General features: G+C 34.8%; 4 protein-coding genes and 1 pseudogene across 6 annotated transcripts; 1 reads left to right on the top strand and 4 right to left on the bottom strand.

The window, feature by feature from the left end:
• Nucleotides 1-501: 501 nt before the first annotated feature.
• Nucleotides 502-5,008, bottom strand: LOC110421337 (carboxyl-terminal-processing peptidase 2, chloroplastic-like). 3 transcript variants are annotated; one of them, XM_021434913.2, is made up of 13 exons: nt 4,851-5,008; nt 3,813-4,158; nt 3,568-3,717; nt 3,131-3,213; nt 2,765-2,973; nt 2,494-2,562; nt 2,073-2,191; nt 1,698-1,773; nt 1,581-1,622; nt 1,385-1,493; nt 1,090-1,187; nt 912-1,005; nt 502-833 (listed from the first exon to the last, which is right to left on the bottom strand). In XM_021434913.2, exons 1-13 carry the CDS (start codon nt 4,956-4,958, stop codon nt 708-710), a joined length of 1,629 nt encoding a protein of 542 aa, XP_021290588.1. In that variant the 5' UTR covers nt 4,959-5,008; the 3' UTR covers nt 502-707. The 3 variants fall into 3 exon arrangements, with proteins under 3 accessions (XP_021290588.1, XP_021290589.1, XP_021290590.1); XM_021434915.2 differs by having other exon boundaries at nt 696-833; nt 1,097-1,187; nt 4,851-4,984; XM_021434914.2 differs by lacking the exon at nt 2,494-2,562 and having other exon boundaries at nt 4,851-4,984.
• A 5,539-nt stretch (nt 5,009-10,547) lies between these two features.
• On the bottom strand, nt 10,548-12,390 carry LOC110421112 (ammonium transporter 1 member 1-like). Its single transcript, XM_021434591.2, has one exon. It carries the CDS (start codon nt 12,307-12,309, stop codon nt 10,846-10,848), a length of 1,464 nt encoding a protein of 487 aa, XP_021290266.1. The 5' UTR covers nt 12,310-12,390; the 3' UTR covers nt 10,548-10,845.
• A 1,762-nt stretch (nt 12,391-14,152) lies between these two features.
• Nucleotides 14,153-14,987, bottom strand: LOC110421523 (ammonium transporter 1 member 1-like; annotated as a pseudogene).
• Nucleotides 14,988-16,739: 1,752 nt separating this feature from the next.
• LOC110421111 (P-loop containing nucleoside triphosphate hydrolases superfamily protein) lies at nt 16,740-22,755 on the bottom strand. The gene is made up of 15 exons (XM_021434590.1): nt 22,489-22,755; nt 22,041-22,298; nt 21,601-21,785; nt 21,323-21,517; nt 20,568-20,744; nt 20,079-20,464; nt 19,314-19,494; nt 18,929-19,051; nt 18,720-18,836; nt 18,402-18,506; nt 18,012-18,152; nt 17,836-17,901; nt 17,492-17,650; nt 17,088-17,169; nt 16,740-16,998 (listed from the first exon to the last, which is right to left on the bottom strand). Exons 1-15 carry the CDS (start codon nt 22,685-22,687, stop codon nt 16,946-16,948), a joined length of 2,427 nt encoding a protein of 808 aa, XP_021290265.1. The 5' UTR covers nt 22,688-22,755; the 3' UTR covers nt 16,740-16,945.
• Nucleotides 22,756-23,291: 536 nt separating this feature from the next.
• LOC110421858 (Haloacid dehalogenase-like hydrolase (HAD) superfamily protein) lies at nt 23,292-25,766 on the top strand. The gene is made up of 5 exons (XM_021435559.1): nt 23,292-23,696; nt 24,374-24,416; nt 24,880-24,940; nt 25,028-25,162; nt 25,511-25,766. The coding sequence occupies exons 1-5, from the start codon at nt 23,360-23,362 to the stop codon at nt 25,673-25,675; spliced, it is 741 nt and encodes a 246-aa protein (XP_021291234.1). The 5' UTR covers nt 23,292-23,359; the 3' UTR covers nt 25,676-25,766.
• The last annotated feature ends 6 nt before the right edge of the window (nt 25,767-25,772 follow it).

The following is a 25,772-nucleotide window of genomic DNA, read 5'->3' as shown; positions in this document are numbered from 1 at the left end:
AAGAGTTAGGTACAATTCCTTTTTGTGATTTATTCACCATGTTGTCTATTTGTAGGTAAAAGAAATAAAAAAATAAAATTGAACTGCTTGAGGCCAGAAATCACTAGCAACAATTATCAATAAAAGCTTTATATTTTTTCTTTTAAACTCGTATAACATTATATAAGTTTAGTTATTATTACATAACATGTTTTATTTGCTAAAATCCTTTCGTAGTCTCTAGAAATATAAAGAGGTAAATTATCCGTTATTTTTTAAATACCTTAACTCGAACCTTATAAATACACGGTTAAACTTTTAAATTGCTACTCAAACTCCTATTTAATATCTTAAAAATTACCCGTTAAAAATTCATACCTATTAAATACCTGATTAAAATAAATTTAATAAATATTATAACAATTTTAAGCTATATATATGTTGTGAAAGTTGTGGCTATGAACATCCAAATTTTATGTCTTTGGAAATAAACCAATGTGACCTGAAACACCCTTTTTTCTCTTTCGTAAAGAGAGAAACTTTGATCTCTTGTTTATGTTGTCGAAAGGAGTTGGATACTTGTACTGATCAGAACATAGAGAGTTAAAAAATGTTACACGGTCAAAAATAAATCTACATTTCCCCAAATGAAAATAAAGCTATGAAACCTTCAAAGAATGTAAATGAGCAAAGAATCATGTTCCTTAGAACAAGATGAAACGAAATAGTCATCTAGAAAATAGCTGGACATTGTTGACATAGCAAGCAGAACCAGAGTCTTGAATGCAGCCACAAAAAGCATCCTCATCTTCGGGAAACGGGTTTGGGAGAGGATGGTCCGGAATCACACCGATCTACATGGAAGAAAGACGAAACAAGAGTTAGCGAAAGAGAGAGACATAGCTGTAGAAGGATAGAGACTAGAAATAAACCTTGTCAATATCAATATGAGCAGGTGTCTCATAACGAGCAACTGTAACGGCCAGGCCAGAGCCATCAGATAGCTGAAAAACTGACTGAATCTTGCTGCAGAGTGGAATGCGTGCATCATTGCGGTTAGGTTATAGAATATAGGATGCTTGTGTACGCTGTAGAGGCAGAAGTAATTACCCTTTACCATATGTGGGTTCTCCAAACAACACAGCACGTTTATTATCTTTCAATGCACCAGCTAAAATTTCACTTGCACTTGCAGTGCCCTTGTTCACCTAATGGAAATTCAGATGATGGAATTTTTTAAGAATGAAAATCCATCCTCTTCTTACTCTCTCACATTCAGAAACAGACTGACGTGATAACAGTCAAAACAGGAAGGACCTCACAACAGATTTCAGAATAAAATACAGACTTATATAACATCCAAGAAATATAAGTCCTAAACAGCAAAGATAATAACCAAGCATACCAGCACAGCTAGGGGTTCTGAAACTGCTATTGCAGGGCCTCCATCTGTGTCATATATATCTCGAACACCATGATTATCACAAATATACACAATCACACCTTTGTCTAACCTGTTCAAAAGAAACTAATGATGATAACTTGCACCATGAAACTTAACATGGATAAAAGAACCTTTAAATTTGAATGGTTTAACTTACCAAATCTTGGCAGTTTCAATTCCTTCTGGGAAAAGACCACCACTGCAGCAAATTTAACCTTTAAGAAAGCCTGTCTTAAGAACAAGTTTAAAATGGATCATGTTGAAAGCTAATCACCTATTATCACGAAGGTCCAACACAAAGGCATTAGCCCTATTACTCCTTAAAGTATCAATTGCTTCCTTGACAGCAGCTACAGAAAATGTAAAGGTTCAGGACAATATCCTAGATATAAACTGGAGAAGAAGCGGGGAAGGGGACTCTCTGAGAAAGATCCCCTTCCCCCCTCCTTCCTTCCTTCAAGATGCTAATGAGCCTGGATAATCAGAAAAAAGTGAACAAGCATGCACGAAAAGAGAAAGTAAATGAACAACTTCAAAAGTTTATCATTTGAATAAACTCCTGGAAAAAATTGTCGAACTTAAAAATTCACAGCTTCAGTCCAAATCCTTGACAAAACAAAGAGTACTTGCAGTCAATATCTCAACTTACCGGAAGCCTTTTGGTTGAATGATGTTAGCTTAATATAACCAATTCTGGGGTAGTTCTTTTCTGAACCAGGAATCTCACATAGTCTTGACTTTACAGGATTCAGTGAAACTTTTTCTCGCCTAGAAAGTAGCAATTGGTTAATTTTAAATCTTTCACATAATAGATGTAAAAAGAAACGAAGAAAAGAAAATGTAAATTCTGTACTACTGCATTACAAGGAGCACAACAGGATAACTAGGAATAAAATGGTAAAATCCACATTCTTATATTCTAGTTCACTTCATTGGTAAAAGAATAATAACAACAGAGACACGAACCTTCAGATGCTGAATCAATTACCATAGACAGACCTTGGACAAAGTTAACTTATTTATTGAGTACAAATGCAACATAAGAAATTCAAATGAAACACTTAACATACGTTAGAGCCAAGTGCTTTATTTCTGGTCCAGTTTGAATTGTTATTTCAACTGAACTTCCTTCTGCTCCCCTGTAGTTATGTCAAAAAGCTGAGCATAACAGTAAATAATAGAAAAAGAGTGGATAGATAGACACACACAGAATAGGAAGACGAAGGAAAAGATCTCTATCATAAAAACTCTGCTGAACAGATATTTCTTCACAACTAAAATAAAAAATGAAAGCTGATCAGGCTTCAACTGACTTATAAAAAAAGACAGTGACACGCTTACTGCAATCTCTCTGCTGCATCATAAATGCTCATGCTTTCTGTGCTTGTATTATCTATTTCCAAGATAATATCACCAGATAAAATGCCAGCCTGATATGCAGGACCTCCTGGAGCAGCTGAAATAACAACAAGCCCAGCTTGTGATCCTTCAGATCCTTTTGGGTAACCTATTGATAGTCCTATACCTGTAAGAGCCCCTTGAGTTCCAGACTGCCTTCAGAGAAAAATTAACACATTTTAGGGAAAATAACATGCTAAAATAAATATGTCTGCAGAAAACAACAATATTTCAATGCTTAATAATAGCTACCATGTTATCCAGGCTAGAATTCATTAAGTTAAGACATGAGAAGAAACAGCCTCATACCCGCAAACTCTTAAACTTCTCAGGCTCCAGAAACCTAGTGAAAGGATCATCCAGTGAGGCAAGCATCTTTTTTATGGCCATGTCTGCATAGAAATAAGCAATTAGAACTTAGAATAGCAGTATGCTACTTACAGAATCATTACCCTTCACTAATTGCGATGGAGTGATTACAAGATAATTATTTAACTAATTCCCATCTTCAAGCAGATGAGTATACTATCTCCTCACATTACTACTACAAAATTGAATGAATGATCAGGTAAACATTTATGAAATGATATAGATATGAAATAATAGAAGACAAAGAAATCAGCAATACAAAAACAAATATGCATAGTAATCAGGTTGCAGTCCTTTTTTTCCGTATGACATTTTGCTTTGGGTTACATGTTGCAAACTACCAAACATAAAATGACTGCTAAAGGTATTCCATATACATGTCTCTTCTCTATTGTTCATTGGTTCATTTCGAAGTGCATTTTCTCTGTAGCGAAACCAACTTTGCCCATTGAAAGTTTTGTCAATATATGCGCGGTCAATTGTTCTCCATGCCTCTAAGAAGAGGAGATTCTCTTCAGAGAGGGCCCCTGTACAATATAAAAAGAATTAGTATGAAAATGTGACAAAAAACCGCCCCATATGTTGCAGCGCATGAGGCTAATTTTCATAAAATCAAACATACATGAGGGTGTGTTGCTAGGAGCAACGGAAACTGAAGTAACCAGCAGCATAGCAGCAACTAAGCGAACAAAAACAACAGACGCATGTCGTCTGATTTTGTCTGAATGACTCATCACCTTTTGAAGACTACTTGTATGTTTCCTCAATCTATGCGAGCAACCATGACTTATAGCAAAACAACTAGACTGAGATGAAAAGGTTTTATTCAGCCTGCACAATGGGTGAATCAAGAACTCATGTTTACAAAGTGCATCAGAACTGCCACAAATTCCACTCCAGTAGACATTTGTCCTTATACACGATATCCCACTCAATAAACGACCTTCAATGAATTTCCATGGATTCACCTGCGCATAATCCATTTGAAAAATAAGAACTAAGAGAGGCTCACATATGAATTTCAGTATTCACACATTCATTTGGCAGATTCATTCAGAACATGCTTAGGTTGGGAGAAAATTTCAGGTACTAGAAATGCCAGGCAAGAATAAGTTTGATGAACCGAAACAAAGGTACCTCATTCTTTATGCAATATCTATTGCCTAGATTAACTCTATATTGATGTTCGAGTGATAGGAAATCTTTCCCAGCGATACAAGCCATGAAAAACAGACGATCAACACCATGAAGGAGGTAAAAAATGCAATGCCATGGCATTGGTGGCAAATCACTTACTTCAAACTCAAGGTCCAAACAATTGCACCCATAAAAACTAAACCAAACCCATCAAAAGGACAAAAAGACCCAGTTTTAAACCAACCCAAACTACCAAGAAACAACCACGGAAATAAACCAAAATTATATTCTTACAATAATATTCAAGAATCAAGAAAAACTTTCCAACAACCCAAAGTCATAAACTTTCCATCTCAGACATTCATTTATTATCCTATGAACTCTAAATTATAATAAAAGCATAAAATCACTCCCATGCAAACCTTCAAAATTTTACAGAAAAAATCAGTAAAGATCAACTCTCTTTATAACCCAAAATTCAGCAGTGCAAGAGTAAAAACGCAAGAAAAAAATAAAAGATTACCTGAGAAATGATGGAAGGCTTGAACGTGAGAGTCAAGGGTTTCTTGGGGTTCGACAAAATGAAATGAGGACGTGTAGAAGCTGCAGTAGAGCTTACAAGGACTTCCATGGACAGCCCCACAAAGTTCACTTCTTTTCTTTGCTTTTCGTTTTGGTTTCCTTATCGCTATTCTTGGAGATAACAAAATGGGCCGGGCATGAATTTTGAGTAAATTGGGCCTAGGATTGGCCCAAAATTTCAATTCCAGGGCCCACTAAGTTGATCCTCCCCCACACACTCTCTTTGTTTATTGTCGGGATTTTAATTTCGAAAATAAAACAAATACTTTCTCGGTATTATTATTATTATTTTACCTTTTAGCATTAAAAATTATGGTATAAAATACATTAAAGTTATTTTTGTTAATTTCTTGAAAATTAAATTAAAACAAATAAAATGAGACAAAGAGAATGACCAATAACATCGCCATTAACAATAAAAAATCTAAAATCATATAAAATTAAAACGAAAATATTAATTTTATGTTGGGATTTTTATATCTTGCATATTATGATTTTAACCCACTCGAGTCCTTCAGAGTGCACACGTCACATTGTAATTTTCATAATCAATGGAGGGTATTTCAGGGATTTACAGGTGAGGACGGTGTTCTCCCTTTGAAAGGCATTGGTGTGCATTTACCTTCTTCTCTTTTTTTTTTTTTTTGCTTTGGTATTTGTTTGGAGATTTGAGGGGGGTTTTATTGTGAGTGCCTTTGGGTTCTAATATTGGCTTGGCTTTGCTTTTCTTTTTTCTTCATGTTGTTGCCTAAGGTTGTTTGTGGTTTGATTGCTGTGTTTTGGGTTTTGAGTGTGTTATAATATTATCATATATGGCAAGCCATTGGAATTTTGATGTGAGAGGTTTTTAAAATCTTAACTTATCCTTTTATCATTGAATCAAGGACCCAATGTCTAGTTCGGGGGAATTATTACTTTGTTATCATGCTAATAAACAAATACTAGGGTTTTCAACTATCGGAAGGATTACAAGCTCAAGTAGTATCTAAAGCTAGCATGCACTTTTTCTTTCTTAATACCAATAACCATGCAACTAAGGGGCCATTATCAATGAAGTGCCCACTCAAAGTTATTTATTTAAGTGAACGTTTTCATAAAATGAAAATCGGTGTTATGATAAAAATGTTAAGCAGAACATTTTAAAATAAGTAAATAGGCATTTTAATCTTACATTAAATGAGTAGGGAGATTTTAATATCTTAATAAATTAATTTTTTTTTAAAAAATGATGATTTCATGATAAAGTGATATTAAAGTGAACTCATTCAACGTTTACACTTTTAAAAGGTAAACAGACAAGATGGTTGATCACAAATAAAGTATTCTTGTGTTGGGTTGGGTGAGTGTAATGTTAGATCAAATGCTTTAAAAGAATTAAGAAAAGTATTTTAATGTCACATTAGGCAAATAAATAAAATTATGAAAATTTTATAAATATAAATGCTATACATTTTATCAGATTAATTTTTTATGAAAAGAATAGTAACTCTCTGTATGGTTGACATTAGGTGGGAAGAGTGCATGGAATGGATTTTGGGAATAGCCTGCCTTGTTTGAGGCCAGTCGTCTAAAGGCATAATAAGTTGAAAGAGGAATTAGATTTTATTGTAGGGTTTCACACTCTCCATTAATTGAATTTTTTTTTCTCAAATTGTCCAATCTCAAAAGTATTAACAAAATCCACAGAATCCAAGTGATTTGACTTCAAAAACGAGATATGAGTTTGGGTTTAATGGTGAATAAGAAAAACGTTTGCTTTTCTTGATTAAAAACTAGAGAAATTTTCCATACAATTCTTTGTAAAATGTGAAGTGTGAACACTGCATTTCCCTTTTTTTACCATATGGGAGTGATGGCCGAGGCCGACCTGCTTGACCTTGACAAGAATCAACGAGCATTGATCATGTGACAAAATGCTAACTAGTGCTTTCTGCACTTTGGGGTTTTTGTTATTATTACTGCTGCAATTAGAGAAGGTTAAAAAGAAAGGAAGCCGTACTGATTGGCATTCAAAGTTTCTAGAAGTTCCACGGTCAACAAAAGATTTCCATGTCCTGACCTTTGATGACAATGCTGTGTCACCAAACCACTCACCTGTTTGATTCGCTTGGGCTGTAAGCCTGCAACTGTTGACCAGCAAGCCTTCCTGGACCATGAATAGGAGCGTTTACCAATTAAATTCTTCCGTTATACTTTTTCTTCTTCCCACTTTTTTTCTTTTTTGTATGTCAGTTTAATATTGAAGTTCACTTTGATTTTTGTGCTTAGAAAGTTGGACTCATTAATGGGGAAGATTACGATCTGAGATATAGCATTGGGTTGCAGATTGAATTGCTATCTGATAATGTTCTCATGTTTAACCATGGAGGTTAGTACAAGAATTTTCTGTAAAGCAAACAAATAGGTATCCAGCAGGGACTTTACTCAAAGGATTCAATTTTCAACACCTGTTTTCTCGCCAACTGGGTTCCTTTGGGCTTTTAACCCTGGCAGAGACTACTGATAACGAACCTGCTTTAGGTCAGCTTCACAGTGTAAGCAAGCACTACTGTCATCCCCCGCAGCTTCCAGGTAGATGCATCCAAAATGAGTTTGTAGAAATCTGCAGCATTTCTTAAAAGCTACAGAACAAAATCTTGACTTTGGGGGTCCCTAGTTGCCAGTGTGAAAGGGCAACTGGCGTGGTCTGAGAGTAGATAAGATAAATGAGTGGCGCTCTGGCTTTCCAATGAAAACAAAGTTTGAAAGATTGTGCCCTAGAGGAATGGCCATAGAATGTTTCTTTGTCACAATTAACATTTTTTACGGGGATAAAAGAAAAGAATTCACCCGTCCGAACACGATATTGCTAAACTAATGTGAACAATAACAGAAAGATACGGACAAATTTAGATTTCGTCAGATGGAAACAGAACTTCGGATTGGTTAGCCAGACAGATTGCAATCTTCTTCTCTCCCTGTGACTTCTGGGTTTCTATTCATCATCTTGATTGTGTTGGATGCTTGACCTTTTGAAACCCAGCTGATTTAACCCCAAACTGAGCCTGCAAATCTGACGCATAAGTTAAAAGCTAACCTCTAGCAAGGAAGATGATGGATTCTTGCAGAATATGAACGAAATCCACAGATTTTGTCACATCCACATTATATTTTTTTTGTCAAAAGACCCCTCCAATCTATGTATTTTTTAATTTTATTTTATTTAATTTTTATATTTAAAATTAAAATAATTTAATTTTTTTATTTTAAAAATTACATGAATTTAGTATCTCTTCTTAACGGTATTTAAATTTATCATTACAATATGATTTCAGCGCTAAAATGTCATATTTTGATGATGTGATGTTTAATATGATGACGTGGCATCAAGTTATGATATAACAATATCACGTGGCATTATACAATGATGTAATAGTACCGGCATGGTACTGACATGTTGATATATCCGTATCACATGGTAGATCAAAAAAAATTTTTTAAAAAAATTATACTACGTTATAAGGATTAAATTGAATAAAAATATATAGTACAAGGATTATATAGAAAAATTGAAATGCTCAGAGACTAAATTGAAAAAATATTTAAAAAGTACAAATCTTTAAGTAAATTATTGATATGCTTATCAATAAACTAAATATTTAAGTGTAAAAGATTTATGGGGTTAAAAACTATATATAAATATTTTTTTACTTAATTATTTGATTGTAAAGTATGTAAATTAATTTTTTTTTTTACAAAAATTAAGTTTGAATTCTCATTCCATAAAAAAAAATTTATACCTAAAGTCAAATTTAGATAAATAACTTACATTATGTTAAAATAATATAATATAAAATAACTAAATATGTTGATTTAGTTACAACTTTCATAATTTATAAAAACACATTCTTTTGAAATTATTCAACTCTTACCCAATTTACTTTTTATTTAAATTCATTAAATTAGTAAAATATGTTGATTTAGTTATAACTTTCATAATTTACAAATACACATTCTTTTACAATTATTCAACTCTTACCCAATTTACCTTTTTATTTAAATTTACTTAAAATTTGTTATAAAACGATTTTATTTAAATTTAAATACCATAATCAAATTTTACTAAATTTAAATTTAAATTATTAATTTAGATTTACAACAAATTTGTTAATAAAATAAAATGGTACAAATATTTACAGTTATATTTAACTTTATCAAGCATAAATACAATTTTTAGTCTAAGAAATTTTAACTTAAAATATATAACTTGAAATATTAAACAAAATAAAAATATAAAAATAAATAAAAAATTAGAATGGTAGAGTTTAGATTCTATAATTGTAATCAAAAGTTTATCATGTCCAAATTAAGTAAATTAAAATAAAAAATTATTTTTATAATTATTACTAACTCTATATCTCTGTTCTTCATTTTTTTAAAAGAAATAACTAAATCAACATATTTTGTTGATTTGTCTTTAGCTCAAGTTAAAAATTAAGTTAAATAAATTTTAAATTTTTATATTATTATAAATAGAAAAAAAATTTATTTAGTCATTTTATGTTATTTTATGTTAATATAATATAAGTTATTCATTTAAATTTGACTTTAGCTATAAATTTTTTTTAAAAATTTTTTTATAGAAGGAAAATTCAAACTTAATTTTCGTAAAAAATATAAATTAAGTTATCTATTCTAAAATCAAATAATCAAGTAAGAAAAAATTTATATATATTTTTTACATCATAAATATTTTATACTTAAATATTTGACTTATTAATAAGTATATCAATAATCTACTTAAAAATTTATATTTTTTAAATATTTTTTTCAATTTAGTTTCTAACAACATAATTTTGTTTAATTTAGTTTCTATATTATATATTTTTATTGAATTTAATTCCTATGACGTGATAAAAAATTTTTAATTTACCACATGCCACTGACATGTAAATATGTTAGTGTCATTTCAATACTATTACATTAGCACATTAGTGTCATGTTAGCATGTTAGTATTATGTCAACATTGTCGCGTTATCGTATAGTATCACATAATATTATTATATTATCACTGGATATCACATCATCATTTTAAATATCATATCATCTAAATACGATAAATTAATATTAACATGAATCTTAATATTATTTTTAATAATAAAATTAAATTGTCATAAATTTTAAAATTAAAAAAAATAAAATATTTTTAATTTTAAATATAAAAATTAAATAAAATAAAATTAAGAAAAATACAAAAACTGAAACGGCGTTTTCACTATTTTTTACCCCACCACCCAAGACATTTTAATTCATTGAAGAAAAGGTCGACGAGTTCCAAGTTTGTGGCTAGCGAGTTCCACACTTCACAAGATTCTCTTCCCCACAGGCATGGGGACCCATGAGAATGGCTAAAACGTCACATGCTCATTAATGAATGAATCCAACTTCCCCGAACTTGATGTCGAAGACGTAATAGTGGTTGCTTGTTTTTTCCTCGTTTGCGTTTACTATGAAGAAGCCAAGGCAGCCCACAATCCTTTCCCTGGCGATTTACTGGCCACGCCTTTCCGTATGACAAAAAGGGATTTTGAAAAGTAAAACAAAAGCATCTTCCAAGATAGATTCAACTACCTCCCAAAGGACTTGTCCACACCACCATAACCAAAATCAACACACTGCCATATTATAATATGGAGTACCCAATTTTTCAACATTACATGAATCAAGAAGAGAGAAAAGAGACTTGTTTTTGGTCAAGCCCTCCCATTATCTTCAACAATAAGCGGCGACCAACCTATAAGATTATCTTACACAAAATCTAGAAAGATATTTTTAAACAAAGGAGCTATCTTTTTTCTCTTTTTTTAAGGGAAGGAAGACGAGAAGAAGTATCAAGTCGTAGGATAACCCAAAGGAAAAATTAAGAAATAGAAATTGAAAAAGAACAATAGATTTTTCAGACTGCCGGAGGAGTTGGATGACTTTCAATTTTCCTCATCTGAGTCCCTTGCTTATGTGATTCATCTTCATCATGGTATATGTACGCCAATCCTCCATGCCTTGTCAAGTCCATACCAGCCAGTTCATCATCAGCTGAGATCCTCAAGAGGCCAAACTTATGAAGAAGATAAAACAAAGTCCCCATTGTAGCACTCACCCACCCAGCGATAACCAAAATCTGGATAATCTGAGCAGCGAAGAGCCTCCCTCCACCTCCCATGAACAGCCCATACTTAACCGGCCTGCTGGGGTAAACTTCCCTGACATACTTCTCAGTAGCAAACAAACCTGTGAAAAGCACGCCCCAAGCACCACATCCACCGTGCAGTTGCGCAGCCTCTAAAGGATCATCAAACTTGACTTTCTCAGCCAACTTGTTGCATCCGATCAACACTAAAGCAGCCACGAACCCGCATATAACAGCAGCCCAGGGTTCAACTACAGAGCACCCTGAAGTAATAGCAGCAAAGCCACCAAGCAAACCATTGCACACATCGGTCACATTCCAATGACCGGTCAAAATCCTTTTCCCAAAAAGAGTAGTCAACGCCGCCGTGCATCCAGCTAACGTTGTTGTCACTGCCGTTCTTCCCACCGCACTCCACTGCCCGTAAAAGTTCCCAGAAGTGTAAACAGGCGAGATTTTGTTGAATGAACCAGGATTGAACCCATACCAACCGAACCAAAGCATAAAAGTTCCAAGAACAACAAGGGTTGCACTATGACCACGCAAGGCAACCGACCTACCCGAGTGGTCAAAGCGGCCAATTCTTGGTCCTTCAATAAGTGCACCCCATAAGCCGGCCACACCACCAACTATGTGAACAACCCCGGACCCGGCAAAGTCAATAACTCCACTACCAAAGAGAAAGTCATCGCTTCGGAAAGCACTTGCCCAACCATCAGTCGCCCAAAACCAATGAGAAACAACCGGGTAAACAAAACCGGTTAAGAAAGATGAATATATAAGATAAGCAACGAATTGGGTTCTTTCCGCTATTGAGCCACTGGTGATTCCAGCAGCTGCTATAGCAAAAGCCCACTGGTAAAGGAAGTTGCTATAATCCAAGGAAGAGGAAGAGGAAGGAATCGATTTTAAGCCAAAGTTGTGGCGGCCAATGAAGCCATTAGAAGGGGAACCAAAGGCAAAGGCGAAACCGAAAAGGTAGTAAAAGAGGCCACCAGTGGCAGCGTCAAGGACGTTTGTGAGCATGATGTTCATGGTGTTTTTGGCACGGACTGAGCCGGCACAAAGCATGGCAAAGCCGAGTTGCATGGAGAAAACAAGGTAGGCTGAGAAGAGGAGGTAAGTGTTGTCAACAGCAAAGGCAGAGTCACTGAACTTGTTGCATATGTATCCGGCTGCGGCGGTGGCGTTGGGGCCTAGGAGCGGAGCTAGGTCCGCTGTACAACTAGCCATGGCTGAAAGGGCAGAGAGGAAATGAAGGGAAAGAGAAGAACTAAGAAGGACAAAGCATAGAGAGAGTTATAGCAGCGACGAATAAGAGCAGATGCTTATATAGAGAAGACTTTGGGTAAAAGGTTAAGAAGGAAGACTTTTCCTTTTCACATCTTTGTGTGGTTCAGTGGCTGCTTTTGGTTTTAGATTTCTTTAACCCCAAAAAAAAACCCTAATTAATTATATTATTATTTTTTATTTTTAATCACAATGTGGGTCCCATATAGAATATTCGTTGTTTCTTGAATATCTTTTGCAGAATTATTTATATACCATCCTTATAAGAATCTGTTATAAACCTTAGAAAGAATTGAGTTATTGAAAAAAATTGAATTTTTTTTATTTTTTTATTACATTTTATTAAATTTTTATATTTTTATTTTATAAATTAAAAATATCACAAAAACAAATCTGTCATGCTGAGTAAATGTATATAGTTATTTTGGTAATTGGATTAGAAGCAACAATCATATCTGATGGTCGATTGATTTGATGTTTCAATTTTTGGTAAAAGATAGTAAATGATTTTATTGGGGCGAATTTAGTAAATACGCTGGAACCAGATCATCACAGTTGTTTTTTTAGGTGGCTTGACAGCTTTTAGCCCTGTGTCTCGCGACATGCATTCACATGCTGCCTTTGGTGAAGACCACTCATTTTTTTTACCTTAATTTGTTTGGTTGCTAGGAAAATTTTAAAGCTCTAAATTATTCTTGAGGTGGAAAAATTTGGTGGTAAATCTTTATCAAACGGTGGTGGAATCCAACATTGTGGCCTGTATCTTTCCTTCCTTGCATCTGTGTTTGATCTTCATCATGGTTAACGTAAGCAAGTCCTCCATGGCTTCTCCAGTCCAGCCAGTCATGTCATGTTCAGCTGAAATACTCTAATGGCCAAACCTGAGAAGAAATTAAAACAAGAATAAATTACCAAGAATAGCTTTTTTTATAAGTATATTTTTAAAATAATTATTAAAATAAATTTAATTATTTATAATTATATTTAATCATAATTTGATAAAAAATATTTAAAATTATTTTAAATAAATTAAATTATTCATCATAATTTTTCTCTATTTATGTTTTCGATTTCTCTCTCTTAATGTGCTTTAATGGGTGATTATTTTGAAAATTTAATTTTTAAATATTTTAGATAAAACTAAACTTGTAAAAATAATCAAAGATATTTGAAATAGTTTGTAATTGGATCAATTTGAAACTTAAACATCAATAAACTCAAAAATTTAAAATTTATAAACTTAGATTTTTAAATTTTTTTAATTTTTGGTCGAAATAAATGTTTTAAATAAGAAATTTTGTGTTTTGATTTATGAAAACATGTTGAGACCTTTTAATCAGTGTCAAATTGTTAAAAAAAATAAAAAAAGTTTAAAAAGATTTGAAGTTTTGGTTCGTAAATAATAACAACATTTTAAGTATTAAGGTGTAACAAATGTTTTTAAATATGACGTGTAACAATAATATTTTTTCAACATGTAATAATAATATTTTTCTTTTCAATATGACGTGTAATAACTTTTTTTAACTATAACGTGTAACATGTTCTTATGTGTAACAACCTAAGTATGGTGTGTAATATATTTTTGTACATAACGTGTAAGAATAGTATTTTTTTTTCAACATAGTGGGTAATAACATAAATATAACGTGCAACATATTTTTGTATATAATTTGTAACATCATAGTGTGTAATTTCGTTAAAAATAATTTTATCTAATTTAATTAAAAATAATTAAAATTATAAAAAATTATTTTTAAAAATATTTTATCTTTAAATATTATTTTCAAAAATGCCCCTTAAAACAAAGTATTGATTTGTAGCACTCACCCACCCAACAAGCTGCCAAGAGATTGGCTCCACCGCCCATGTACAAACCGTACCGAACCGGCCTGGTGGGGTTTACGTACTTATCAGAGGCCAACAGGCGTGTGAAAATTACTCCCCAAGCACCGCAGCCACCATGTAGTTTATCAAAACCAAGGCAGCCATGAACCAGCAGCTCAGGGTTTTACTGTAGAGCACCCTGAAGTTATAGCCGCAGAGCCGCCAAGCAAACCATTGCATACATCAGTCAAAATGCAATGATCAGTCATAACCCTTTTGGTAAAAATACTAGTCAATGCCGCCGTGCAACCGGCTAAAGTGGTCCCCGCCGTCCTTCCAACCGCACTCCACTACCCGTAGGAGTGCCCAGAAGAGTAAGCAGTCAAGATTTTGTTGAACGGACCCGGGTTGAAGCCATACTTACCGAACCAAAGCATGAAAGCGCCAAGAACAAGAAGGGTTGCACTATGGGCACGCAAGGCATCGGGCCAATTCTTGGTCCTTCAATAAGTGCGCCCCCTAAACCGGCCACCACCAGCTATACGAACGACCCCTCAACCGGCGAAGTCAATGACCCCACTACCAAAGAGAAAATCATTGTCTGTTTGAGAGACGCTGACCCAACCATCACTAACCCAAAACCAATGAGAAACAACGAAGTGGGTTCTTTGTATGGCAGCGCTGGTGATCCCATTAGAGAGGAAACCAAAGGCAAAGGCGAAACCGAAATGGTAGTATAAGAGTCCACCAGTGGGGACCTCTGTGAGCACGTCGGCATGATGTTCACGGTATTTTTAGGACGGACTGAGCCAGCACAAAGCATGGCAAAGCCTAGTTGCATGGAGAAGACAAGGCAGGCGCTGAGAAGACATAGTTAATTAAGGTTAGTGTTGTCAACAGCAAAGCGTCAGCGAGCTTGTTGCAAATGTAGTCAACTGCGGCTGTGTCGTTATGGCCTAGAAGCGGAGCTAGCTCCGCTGAACAAGTAGCCATGGCTAAAGGGCTGAAGAAGAAATCAAGGAATGTTAATCGAGCTGCAGGAGGAGGGAAGACTTTGTTTGGGGCAGTTGCCTTTCAGGAAACCGTTAAACAGATTGCTTCAATAATCAATTATCTGTAATGAATAACTCACCAGGAAGAATAAAAATGTCAAATTCATCTGTTTTCTTTTTAATTCCAATTTTTATTTTTCAGTTGTTGATGATGGACGTTGATCAGAGCACGTCCAATATTATAGAAATAGTAGACAGGATGCTTCAATTTTATATAGAAAATAATATTTTAAAAAAATTTATAAATATAAATACTTCATAATCTATTAAGTTAATTTGTTTTAAAAAAATGATAATCCCGTAACTCAAGCATGAAGGTCTGGTGTATCACCAAGATTTACTGTCAACTTGCAATATTTAAGAAATGCATGGCGGATTTCTTTAAACAAGAAAGTCATGATCTCATTACCACTTTGAACGAAGGGTATATTCATTAGCTTGACATCCAAATTACGCAATGAACTGTAGATTATTCATCAGCAAGTACTGGACTTTGGAGGGTGATCACATCATTCAAATTTTATTATTGTTCCGTACGCTAACGGCAATATTAGTTGACTAATCCCCAGAGGAAGCCAATTCGGAGAATACAAAAAATCCTAATAATCAAACCCAACAAGCTGAGCTGTACGTTTTTTCCAGGCCACATTATGTTTCCCACAGAAGGAAAACGAAACCCATATTGAATAATTCTTCTGGTCAGCATTTTCATTTTTTTCGGCTGTTGATTTTGCGATGATTATGCTTAGGATTAATAGTATTAAATCACCAAATTATTCATTGTTTCAAAGTCAGAGATATGTTTATCATATAAACAAATAATCTTTAATCATATAACTAGGCAGGGAGAATGCTATCATGCAACAATAACAGCATGCTGTCAACACCTGCAATGTAGACCATGCACTTGTATGAAGCACCCTTGATTGTTTAAAAAGAACATGACAATGAGGTTTATTTCTGGTTTGCGGCCACAATAAACATTATTAAATTCAGAAAAGAAAGAATGTTGTAGATATTTTAAGGAACTATAGCAGACTAGGAAGTCGATATCTTCAATCTTGCACGAAACATGAAAAGAAATGATGATAGCCTGCTCGTCATGCTTAGTTTTATTTTTTTAAAGTCAATATAATTTATTTATGACAAAAATTAATCTATCACTATCTTAAGACTCAAGCAGATTAAGAAATAATACAAAGTCAACTTCTTGAGATTGTACTACAATATTGAAACTCTGCCTCTGGAATCTCCAGCTAAAGATATACACCAATTAGACTGATTCACATTCAATTTTATATCGAAAAAAGTAATGAATGTGAAATGGATAGCATGGAGATTCCAAATATGCGCCAGATTCCATAGCTGGACATGGTTTTCATGTTCACATAGAGCTTAAAATGACAAGATCAAGAAAGACTCACGCAGCCAATGAAATCATGAGGATGTGCTATTTTCATATTATCAATTTGCATTTTACAAGAAAGCGAGTAATAGAAGCAAGATCAATTGAATTTTTCAAAATTGTTTTATGTATGAGTAGCCTACGCAGGATAATAAATTATCGGCTAAACAAGGAACTTAACTTTCACAGTTCAGTGTTTTCTTTGAATAAATTATCGGGTGGAGCCAACTTCCACTTGCCACTTCAGGAAATATACCGGATTGAAAAATAAGAAAACCTGGGGTAAGCCATCTACTCACTGTCTCCCTTCTAATTTTTTCTTCTGCTTTCTACGCTGGTCACGCAAACCTGGAAAAAGAGAACAACAAAAGGCTAAGATTGGTCTCTTGAAGAGAAGCGTGGCCAGGAAAATAGAAAAAAGGTTAAGAAAATATTACGTTTCTTCTCCTCTTTTCGTTTTCTCCTCAAGCTCTCCACATTTCTTCGCTTTTCTGCCATCTCTTTCACATCCATGTGCACCTGAGAGAGAGAGAGAGAGAGAGAGTGCACCCTTAGACTAAAAATGGGCCAACTATTCACTCAACGGTAAAGTTGATAAGCAATTGAGCACAAAGGCATGCTAGTGGGTTATCCATTATCATCCTGATTAACTGGATAGGATCTTTGTGTATCATGGTTTCAAACATCTCAAGCTAGATTTTATAGGATTCCCATGTCAGCCATTTCATTTGCACATCGACGTGACTTGTTACAAAATATAAAACTACTCTATTAATAGAAGGTTTCCTGTGAGTGTTACAGAATTGAAAAATAAAAGAAAATTAATCTTTAAATTAACTACCTCATGACCAGCATTCCGAAGTGCCTGGAGTGGTTCCATGCAATCTTGACCAATAACCATCAATTTCATTCTCTTGTTTTCACCTGAAACTAAGTTGCCGCCTACATTTTGCTTAGCCAATTCTTCAAATTGATGTTGTATAAGATGCGTAACACCAGCCTGGAAAAAAGGAGTATAAGCTGACAAAGTTAAAGCTTTCCCCAAAACTCTTCAATTCATAACCAAATACATAGTGTGTATTGCACCAGCAAAATTCATGAGATTAGAAAGTCTCTCACAAAATGTTCAGGAAATGAAGACCAGAAATACCAATCAAATGTCAAAGAAAAATGTTAAGAACTCACTGCAGCTGGATAGCGATGTGAAAATGATTTTGGACACAACGGTCGTGAAAGCAACAAATTGAGCTCCTGCACACACCAAAAAAAAGGTGAAGTCAGAATGTGAAGTCCATTTGTGCTTTAACTGAAACAGTTCAAAGGTTTAGTACAATAGTTATTTATTCATAGCAAGTTAAAACCTGCTGTAACTTCTTTAATTGATTGGAGCTGGCTTTCTTTTGCTTGAAATTGTTCACTCTTTCCTCCTCACTGTCATAATTCTCCATTACTAATTCTAATGACTCTGCACTCCGCTCCAACCAGCTTTTGTTTGCCCTTTCCTACAGGAAAATAAAATAAGTTTGAGAATGACCAAGAAATAGTAAAATTAAAATGGGAACAAATCCAATTCAGAGAAATCTAAACCAAGAAATAGGAAACAAAAAAGGAAAAAAAAATCAAGCAAACAACCAGCTAAAACCATTTCAAGCAAGACATGACCCAGGCAGAGACACAGGAGAAGACCAACCAAACCCACACACCACACTGTACTGGCTTGTAAGAAAGCTAAATTATTAAAATTTATATACCTGGGAATCCTTTCGCAAGATCTTGTCTATTTGGCGTGCTAGAGATAGACGCTTCATGACCTCCGGCAAGTACGAGTTCTCTAAAGGAAATTGTTTGATGCTTTCCTGCATATAAAGCCAATGCACTTGTAAAGATGTAAGTCAACTGCCAAACGCTAAATTTGATTTAACAGCTATTGCTCAAAGTAGAATAATAATATCCGAATCTAGTTAACTAAACACTTATATCAGCTTTTTCTAATTTCCCTTTCTACGATATGATAACAAAATGGGGAAAATCTAAAGAAGAATTGGGAACTTTTCCTTCAAAAATAGTACCTTAGCAAATGATTTGCACAGAGATGCAAACTTTGAGGAATCATTTGGAGAGATAAGAGCAATGCTGCACCCATCAGAAGAGGCCCTAGCAGTTCTTCCACTTCTATGTACATAAACCTAAAACCAAAGAACAATAATTAAAATTCAGATATAAAGACTAGAAAAACTTCAACCAAAACTTGTAAAAGGGTATTTCAATGTTGACCTACTTCTGCTGAATGAGGAAGCTGATAGTGGACAACAGTTCGAACACCAGGAATATCAAGGCCCCTTGCTGCAACATCAGTGGCAACAAGAATGCCATGTTCATTTGCACGAAAACGGTCAATGGCCTGCATCAAAAAGGGAACCAGTGGGCTACTTTCAAGAAAAACAAAAAGGCCAAAATTTGGGTAAAATATCAACAAAAAAGGTGAACACAAATTGCAAGAAACTGTATTGTCGGGAGGGGTGGGGGTGGTGTCACATGTTGATAAAGAAAAAGCCAAAGTCTTGATAATAGCTTGAGCATGCAACAGCAGAACATATCTTCGGAGCAGGCTATGTTAAAAGAAGAGTGTAATCAACTACAAATGCAGTCAGGGGAAAACAAACCTTCAAGCGAGCTCGCTGCTGCATCTGAGCATGAAGTGTTGAAACATTGATGCCAAGGATGCGCAAGAGGGAAGAAATATGACGCAAAGCTGCAATTGATGTACAGAAAACAATTGTTCGCCCTTCTCCATGAATGCTCAAAATGTAATACAAATAGGAATCTTTATCTTCTTCCCTGCATCTGCATCATTCATGACAAGGTATTATTCCACTAGAAGAAGATATTATTATCCTGCAAATGCAGACAAATATTACTCTAATTTCGAAAGTTGCATCTTTCATTTTTAATTATAAGAAAGCATAAGGAATATACAAGTAAAATGGCAATTAACATAGGCAATAGCAACATATCCATTCTCTTGTGCAATAAACTTCACCTATTATTTTGTCATAATCTTATGGTTTGAAAGAAAAAGGTATTTGATACTATTATAAGTGATAACTCATATTAAAAAAAAAAAAAAAAGAGAGAGAGAGAGGTAGAGAAAAGGAAAGGCAAGCAGATTATGCTGTAAAACATACCCAACATAAATTTTAACAAAAAGCTTAAAAGCTGCAGAAGAAAAGACGGTTTGAGAAGTAAGGGACTATTAAATTCAGTTTGCTTACTTCCATGCATAGCAAACAATCCATGCTTACAAATTCAAATGATAAAATTTAAGCATTAAATATCATGCTGTGAAATGATTAAATTGGAAGCGAACCTGCATTTGTGAATAAAAGCATTCAACAAGCAAGATGGTATAAGAAAAGTAAAGGACTTACTCAATAAAAGATTCCTCAAGGTTCTTTGCTAAAATTGATGCATTTGTCAGATCAATAATGGCAGCATTCGGTCTCATTCCTGCTCGCTCAGATAGAATTTCGATAGAATTCAGCCCCTCAGCAGGCTGCTTGGGTTTTAATGAACCGCGCTTTAGCTTCTTGCGAAAATCAGTAGAAAGTGCTAAAGTTGCAGAAAATACAAATGTTTGTCTTTTCTTTCTTGATAAGCTTGAAACTGTCACACAATTCTGTGTGTTTTGAGATTGTCCTTTGGTAACACCAGTGGTCATAGGAAGCATTTCAATAATTGACTGTAACTCACGGAAATGCCCCGCTTCAACCATTCGATCAGCCTCATCCAGCACAAAGAAAGACAATGAATGTAACTGCCAAAATAATAACGTCAGAGTAATGGTGCTTGACTTTTGACCAACACACATCATAAAAACAAGTATCGGTTGCTTCAAAAGAAAATTTGTCACAACTAACCTCAACAAGATGTTTTTCCCCCTCTGAGATAAGCTCCCATAATCTCCCTGGAGTTCCAACAATTATCTCAGGCCTTGTTTTTAATAGTCGTTCCTGCTTCTCTGCTGACATGCCACCCACAATAGGAACCACTCTAACACTGATACCCTTGGAAACTTCCTTAAGATGATCAGTAACCTGGAGAAAGAAAATAAATGTCCAATAATACTCAAACTTCCACTTGATTGAGTAAAATAGGAACACAAAACATCTTAAGCTCCTCCAAGCAGAACCCTTTTTCATAAAAATCAAGGTTAAGTTTAGCATTTTGATGCTCACAATTGCTGCAAGCTGGACGCTGAAAACAAGTATATAAAGTACCTGAAGCAACTCCAAGCCGAAATCCTTGTTATTATATTCTCAATTGAGCTTGGTGTACTTAAAAGTTCAAACACCAAATGCACAATTTTTTACGGTCTTCAACCAATAACATGCAGCATATTTCTCAACTATGACAATTCATGGAGTTAGACCCAAAGAGTTTAACAAATGCTCCTAAGGCTTGTGTACAATAACAGCAGTAGAGGAATGTGGGAAAAAGGGTTCTAGAAAGCTTTAGCATTGAGGTTTTAATGGACAAAACAAAACATTATTTATTCTTATCCAAACACGTAAGCAACTAAGATGGCCTATATGGTGTGAAAGGGCCTACTCTGTTGTTGTATACAGGCAACAGAGATAGCTGACAAAAACAACAAAAAGACATAAAGGGGTACCTGGACTGCAAGTTCCCTAGTAGGAGTGATGATAAGAGCTCGTAAAACACCTTTAGGAGCATACTTTTCTGCTTCCTCCCCCTTCTCCTCAATCATGTTTGCAGCTTTATCCCGTTCTTCTAAGAGACGTTGGAGAATGGGCAGGCCAAATGCTAGTGTTTTTCCAGATCCAGTTTCAGCAGCACCAATAACATCCTATCCCATAAACAAATTACCATCACTGTGAAAGAGATGTCATCATTGACCATGAAACACTTCATGAAAGATTCTACACAAACCTTCCCTTGATGAGCTGCAGCTGGAATACAAGCTCTCTGTATTGGAGTTGGTTCCTTGAACCCAAGCCGAGATATTGATTTCATAAGCAGAGGATGAAGCCTCAACTCATTCCATGCATAAAATTCAGAGTAAGCTTCAGCTTCATCAAGCATCTCTTCTTCCTCATCATCTTTGCTGTCACTAACTGCAAATACATTGACTATTGATATAATTATGTTGATTAAACTAGTCTAAAGCACACCAGCAGCTGCTACTTACTACTGCATAAAAAGCTTGAGAAGAGATATAATCGTTTTAGATTAAGCTTAATATTGTCTCAGACAACAAACAGGGGATTAAAAAGTAGGAAATTCCAGGTAATTAAAGCAGTCTTTACCAAATTAGACACTCTGAGAAGTATAATTAGTGCACATAAGAATCAAATACATAAAGCACTAACCAATTGTAGATTCCTCTTCTTGTTGAGCTGTCTTTGCCTTTCTCTTCTTATTCTTCTTTTTCTTTTTTTTAGCCTTCGCATTCTTCTCTTCAGCCATTTCATCTGCAGGTTCAGCTTCAACATCTTCAGCGGGACCCTTAGTGACTTCATTTAGTTTCTCTTCCTTGGATTTTGATTTTTTATCAGATACTTTCTTCTTAGGTCCAGGTACGTCTAAACCATAATTAGCTTCGTCAATCTCTTCAAGGGAAAGAAAACCTGCGTTCATGTTAATCAACAAGAATCATGAACTAGGAACAAGCTAATTTCTCACTGAAAACTAAGCCAAATAGCTACCTCATAGAAATTAAACTGACAATAACCAAAGCTCTAAACTTTAACACAGGAAACATTAATTTTAACAAAAATAAAAAACGAAGATGGGATTTTCGCTTTTTAGAAGGCTAACCTCCATCAAGGTCCCCAGAGCCAATGAAGAGAGAGAAAGTGTCATCTTCTTCTTTGTCGCGAAGAGACGAGTTCCACGGGAGTGAGTCAAGTCGTTCGAGTTCTGGGTCATGTACTCTTGTCTTTCTCTTTTGCTTTCTCTTCTTTGAAAGTGAAGCCGATTCTTGTTGTTGTTGTTGCGGCGGTGACACTGTCGCCATGGCTGTGAGGCTTCTGTGTTTTGTCTGCTGAAAAAACGGGAACAAGGTACTAAACAACGCTGGGAGAGATTTTGCCTAGCTTTTAAGGTTTTATCCTTTTATAAGGTCGTTTTATGCCTTGCGCTGTGCCGTTTAACTATAACCCCTTTCCATTTTTTTATCTATAAGAAAATTGTTTGAGCACTTCCTGCATAAGAGTTAAATATTTATCACATATCATTTACCAATTTATTTATTTATTACTTTATAAATATTCGTATTTATAAAATATATCACAAAATTAATTAAAAATAATGAAAAAAATTTATTTTTATCTTTTTATATTAAAAAAATAAAATATTTAAAAACTTTCAAAGTTATTAAAGAATTCAAATAAATAATTATTCTTATATTGCATTCAATAAAATCTTTTAATTTTTTTTTATTTAAATAAAATTTTGTAATCAATGATTAATTAGTTAACATTAATAAAAATATTCACTTATCATAAAAATTTATATAATTTAAAAGAAAAATATAAAAATTTAATATAATAAAAAGTAAATTAAATTTTCGAAGTGTAAAAAGTGAATCCGACAAACATTCCGTCCGGTCATTTCACCACTCATTGCCCACCAAAATCCAAAAATCGAAGAGTACATTGTCAAATATACCTTTGCTTCTCCAATCCCGATGCCCTCATTTCTCTCCAAATCCTTCCTTCGTTTGCCCCCCAAATCCCCTCGCATCTTCCGCCACTCTCCCATGTCCACTCTCCCCACCAAACGTCGGCTCCGCGGCGTCGTTTTCGACATGGACGGCACTCTCACCGTCCCCGTGATCGACTTCGCTGCAATGTACAAGGCTGTCCTCGGTGACGACGAGTACAAGAAGGTCAAAGCTGAAAACCCGTCCGGGATTGATATTTTGCACCACATTGAGAATTGGAACCCCGATAAGCAGCGAAAAGCTTATCGGATTATTGCTGATTACGAAAAACAGGGCCTTGATCGCCTCCAAATCATGCCTGGTTAGTATTTGGTTGCTGGGAAAGTGAAAGGAAATTGTTAGGTAGAAAACGGTAGATTTAGGTTTCCGAAGCATGCTACTTTCTTTGAATTGTGATATGATTTTCCTTTTAAGACTCCAATCTGAAGACATTCTTGTTTTAATTTCTAGTGTTAGGATTGAGTAGGAAAGATATCCTTTCGAGGGAATCTGCTGAATGGTTTCTGTGTTTTATGGTTTGGTTGAATCAGTTAGTTTCTACTGGAACAGAACATGGTACTCCTCCATTTTTTCTGCAAAATTAGCTGATTGATTGTTCTACTGGAACAGAACATGAAATACTGTTCATGCAAGATTCTATCACCGAACTGGGTTTAAGATTATCCTTGGCAAGCTACTTCCTATGCTTTGTTTTTGGGAAAATCTGGATGTATTTCATGTGTTCTCAATAGTTTCAAGGTAGCAAATGTTTGGGAGTAAATTGCTGGACCTGGTGTTTTGTTTAATTTCTTTGCATTAGATGTTTGCTTTGGAGTTACCTTTATTCTTGCTGGGACTCTCCCTTTTGTGCTGAGAGGGAGTGTTTTTGGTTAAAAATGTTCACCTATGATACTCACTTTGAGCTAAATAGCACTTAATTATTTGCCATCTTACATGCTAATTGATTTAAGTCGTGACATTTGGCCGATAATTGTGCAGGTGCAGCAGAGCTTTGTGGTTTTCTTGATGCAAAGAAAATAAGGTGAAGTTCAAGAATCCTTTAGTTTAGTGTTCTTTTTCCTCCTAATACTTGTTTATCTTTCATATACAGATTACTGTATAAGACATGGTATAGATGGCTGCGGGCATTATAGGCTATTATCTCACACTAGATCACTGATTTTCTACATATGTCCCATGTGGCAGCTTGACCTTTGGCTGATTTATATGTCTACTTATGACAGCTGCACTACTTATTCTTAATAGCAGATAGTTTTGTTAGGTTTCATTTTGCTGTCTTGAAGCATTTAATATACTAGCTAAATGAAATTAACTGGCATGTTAATTGTTTGCTCCTAACAGTACTTTCATGCTTGGATCTGCCAACTGTTTTTGCTTTCAAATCTATTGCATTAAAATCTAAATATTTTCTGGATGTCCCTTGTTGAGTAACCTTTTCTTCATAATGTTTTTAGATGCTAACAAACTCCTTCCATTTCTTTCAGAAGGGGACTAATCACTCGCAATGTCAAAGAATCAGTTGATCTGTTTCATCAACGGTTTGGGGTAAGCTATTTAAAGTGTGAAATTGAACTTTCCTGGACATTTTGTTGAATTGGGGGATTGAAATCTCACTTACATGTGTTGTCTCAGATGATGTTTTTTCCAGCACTCAGCAGGGAGTTTCGTCCTTATAAACCAGACCCTGCTCCTCTGCTACATATCTGTTCTGCTTGGGAAGTTCAACCAAATGAAGTTATGATGGTTGGTGATAGTCTTAAAGATGATGTGAGTGTTTCTTCGCCAGCAACAACAATAAACAAAGAACAAATATAATGGGAAAAAAGGAAGATCATGTAGCTCTTTTTTCATCTTCATGGCAACTATGTTGCTTTTGCCTTCATGCACATGTTTGTTGTGGTTATGTTGCATGCAATTCTTTGGGATATGCATCTTTGATATGATATTTACAAACTATAATTCTTGGGGGAAAAAGGGAAACAAGAAAGTCTTGGACCATCTCATTTTACATGGCATTGCCTCTCAGGGCAGCTGCATGCAGAACTCATATTTACCATTTTAGACTATTATGACTGTGGCAAATGGACTCTGATTAGATATATTTACTATTTGCAGGTGGCTTGTGGGAAACAAGCGGGAGCAGTTACATGCTTGCTTGATGAAAGGGGGAGGTATATCTCTCAAGATTTTGCCAGATTGGATCTAACACCGGATTTCAAGGTGTCTTCCTTAAATGAAGTTTACTCCCTTCTGGAATCCAGTTTTGACCTCACACCCTGATTTCCAAGTCCATGGTTGATAAATGGTTTTATACTTCATGGAGTAGCTGATAGTTGTGCTTTATCTAGTGAAAATCCTACACTAGATAAGATAGCTT

The sequence above is a fragment of the Theobroma umbraticum genome, unplaced genomic scaffold (assembly GCF_002168275.2).
Source record: "Theobroma umbraticum cultivar Fairchild unplaced genomic scaffold, ASM216827v3 scaffold_130.0, whole genome shotgun sequence".
Classification (NCBI taxonomy): domain Eukaryota; kingdom Viridiplantae; phylum Streptophyta; class Magnoliopsida; order Malvales; family Malvaceae; genus Theobroma; species Theobroma umbraticum.
This window is presented reverse-complemented; position numbering and strand designations above follow the sequence as displayed.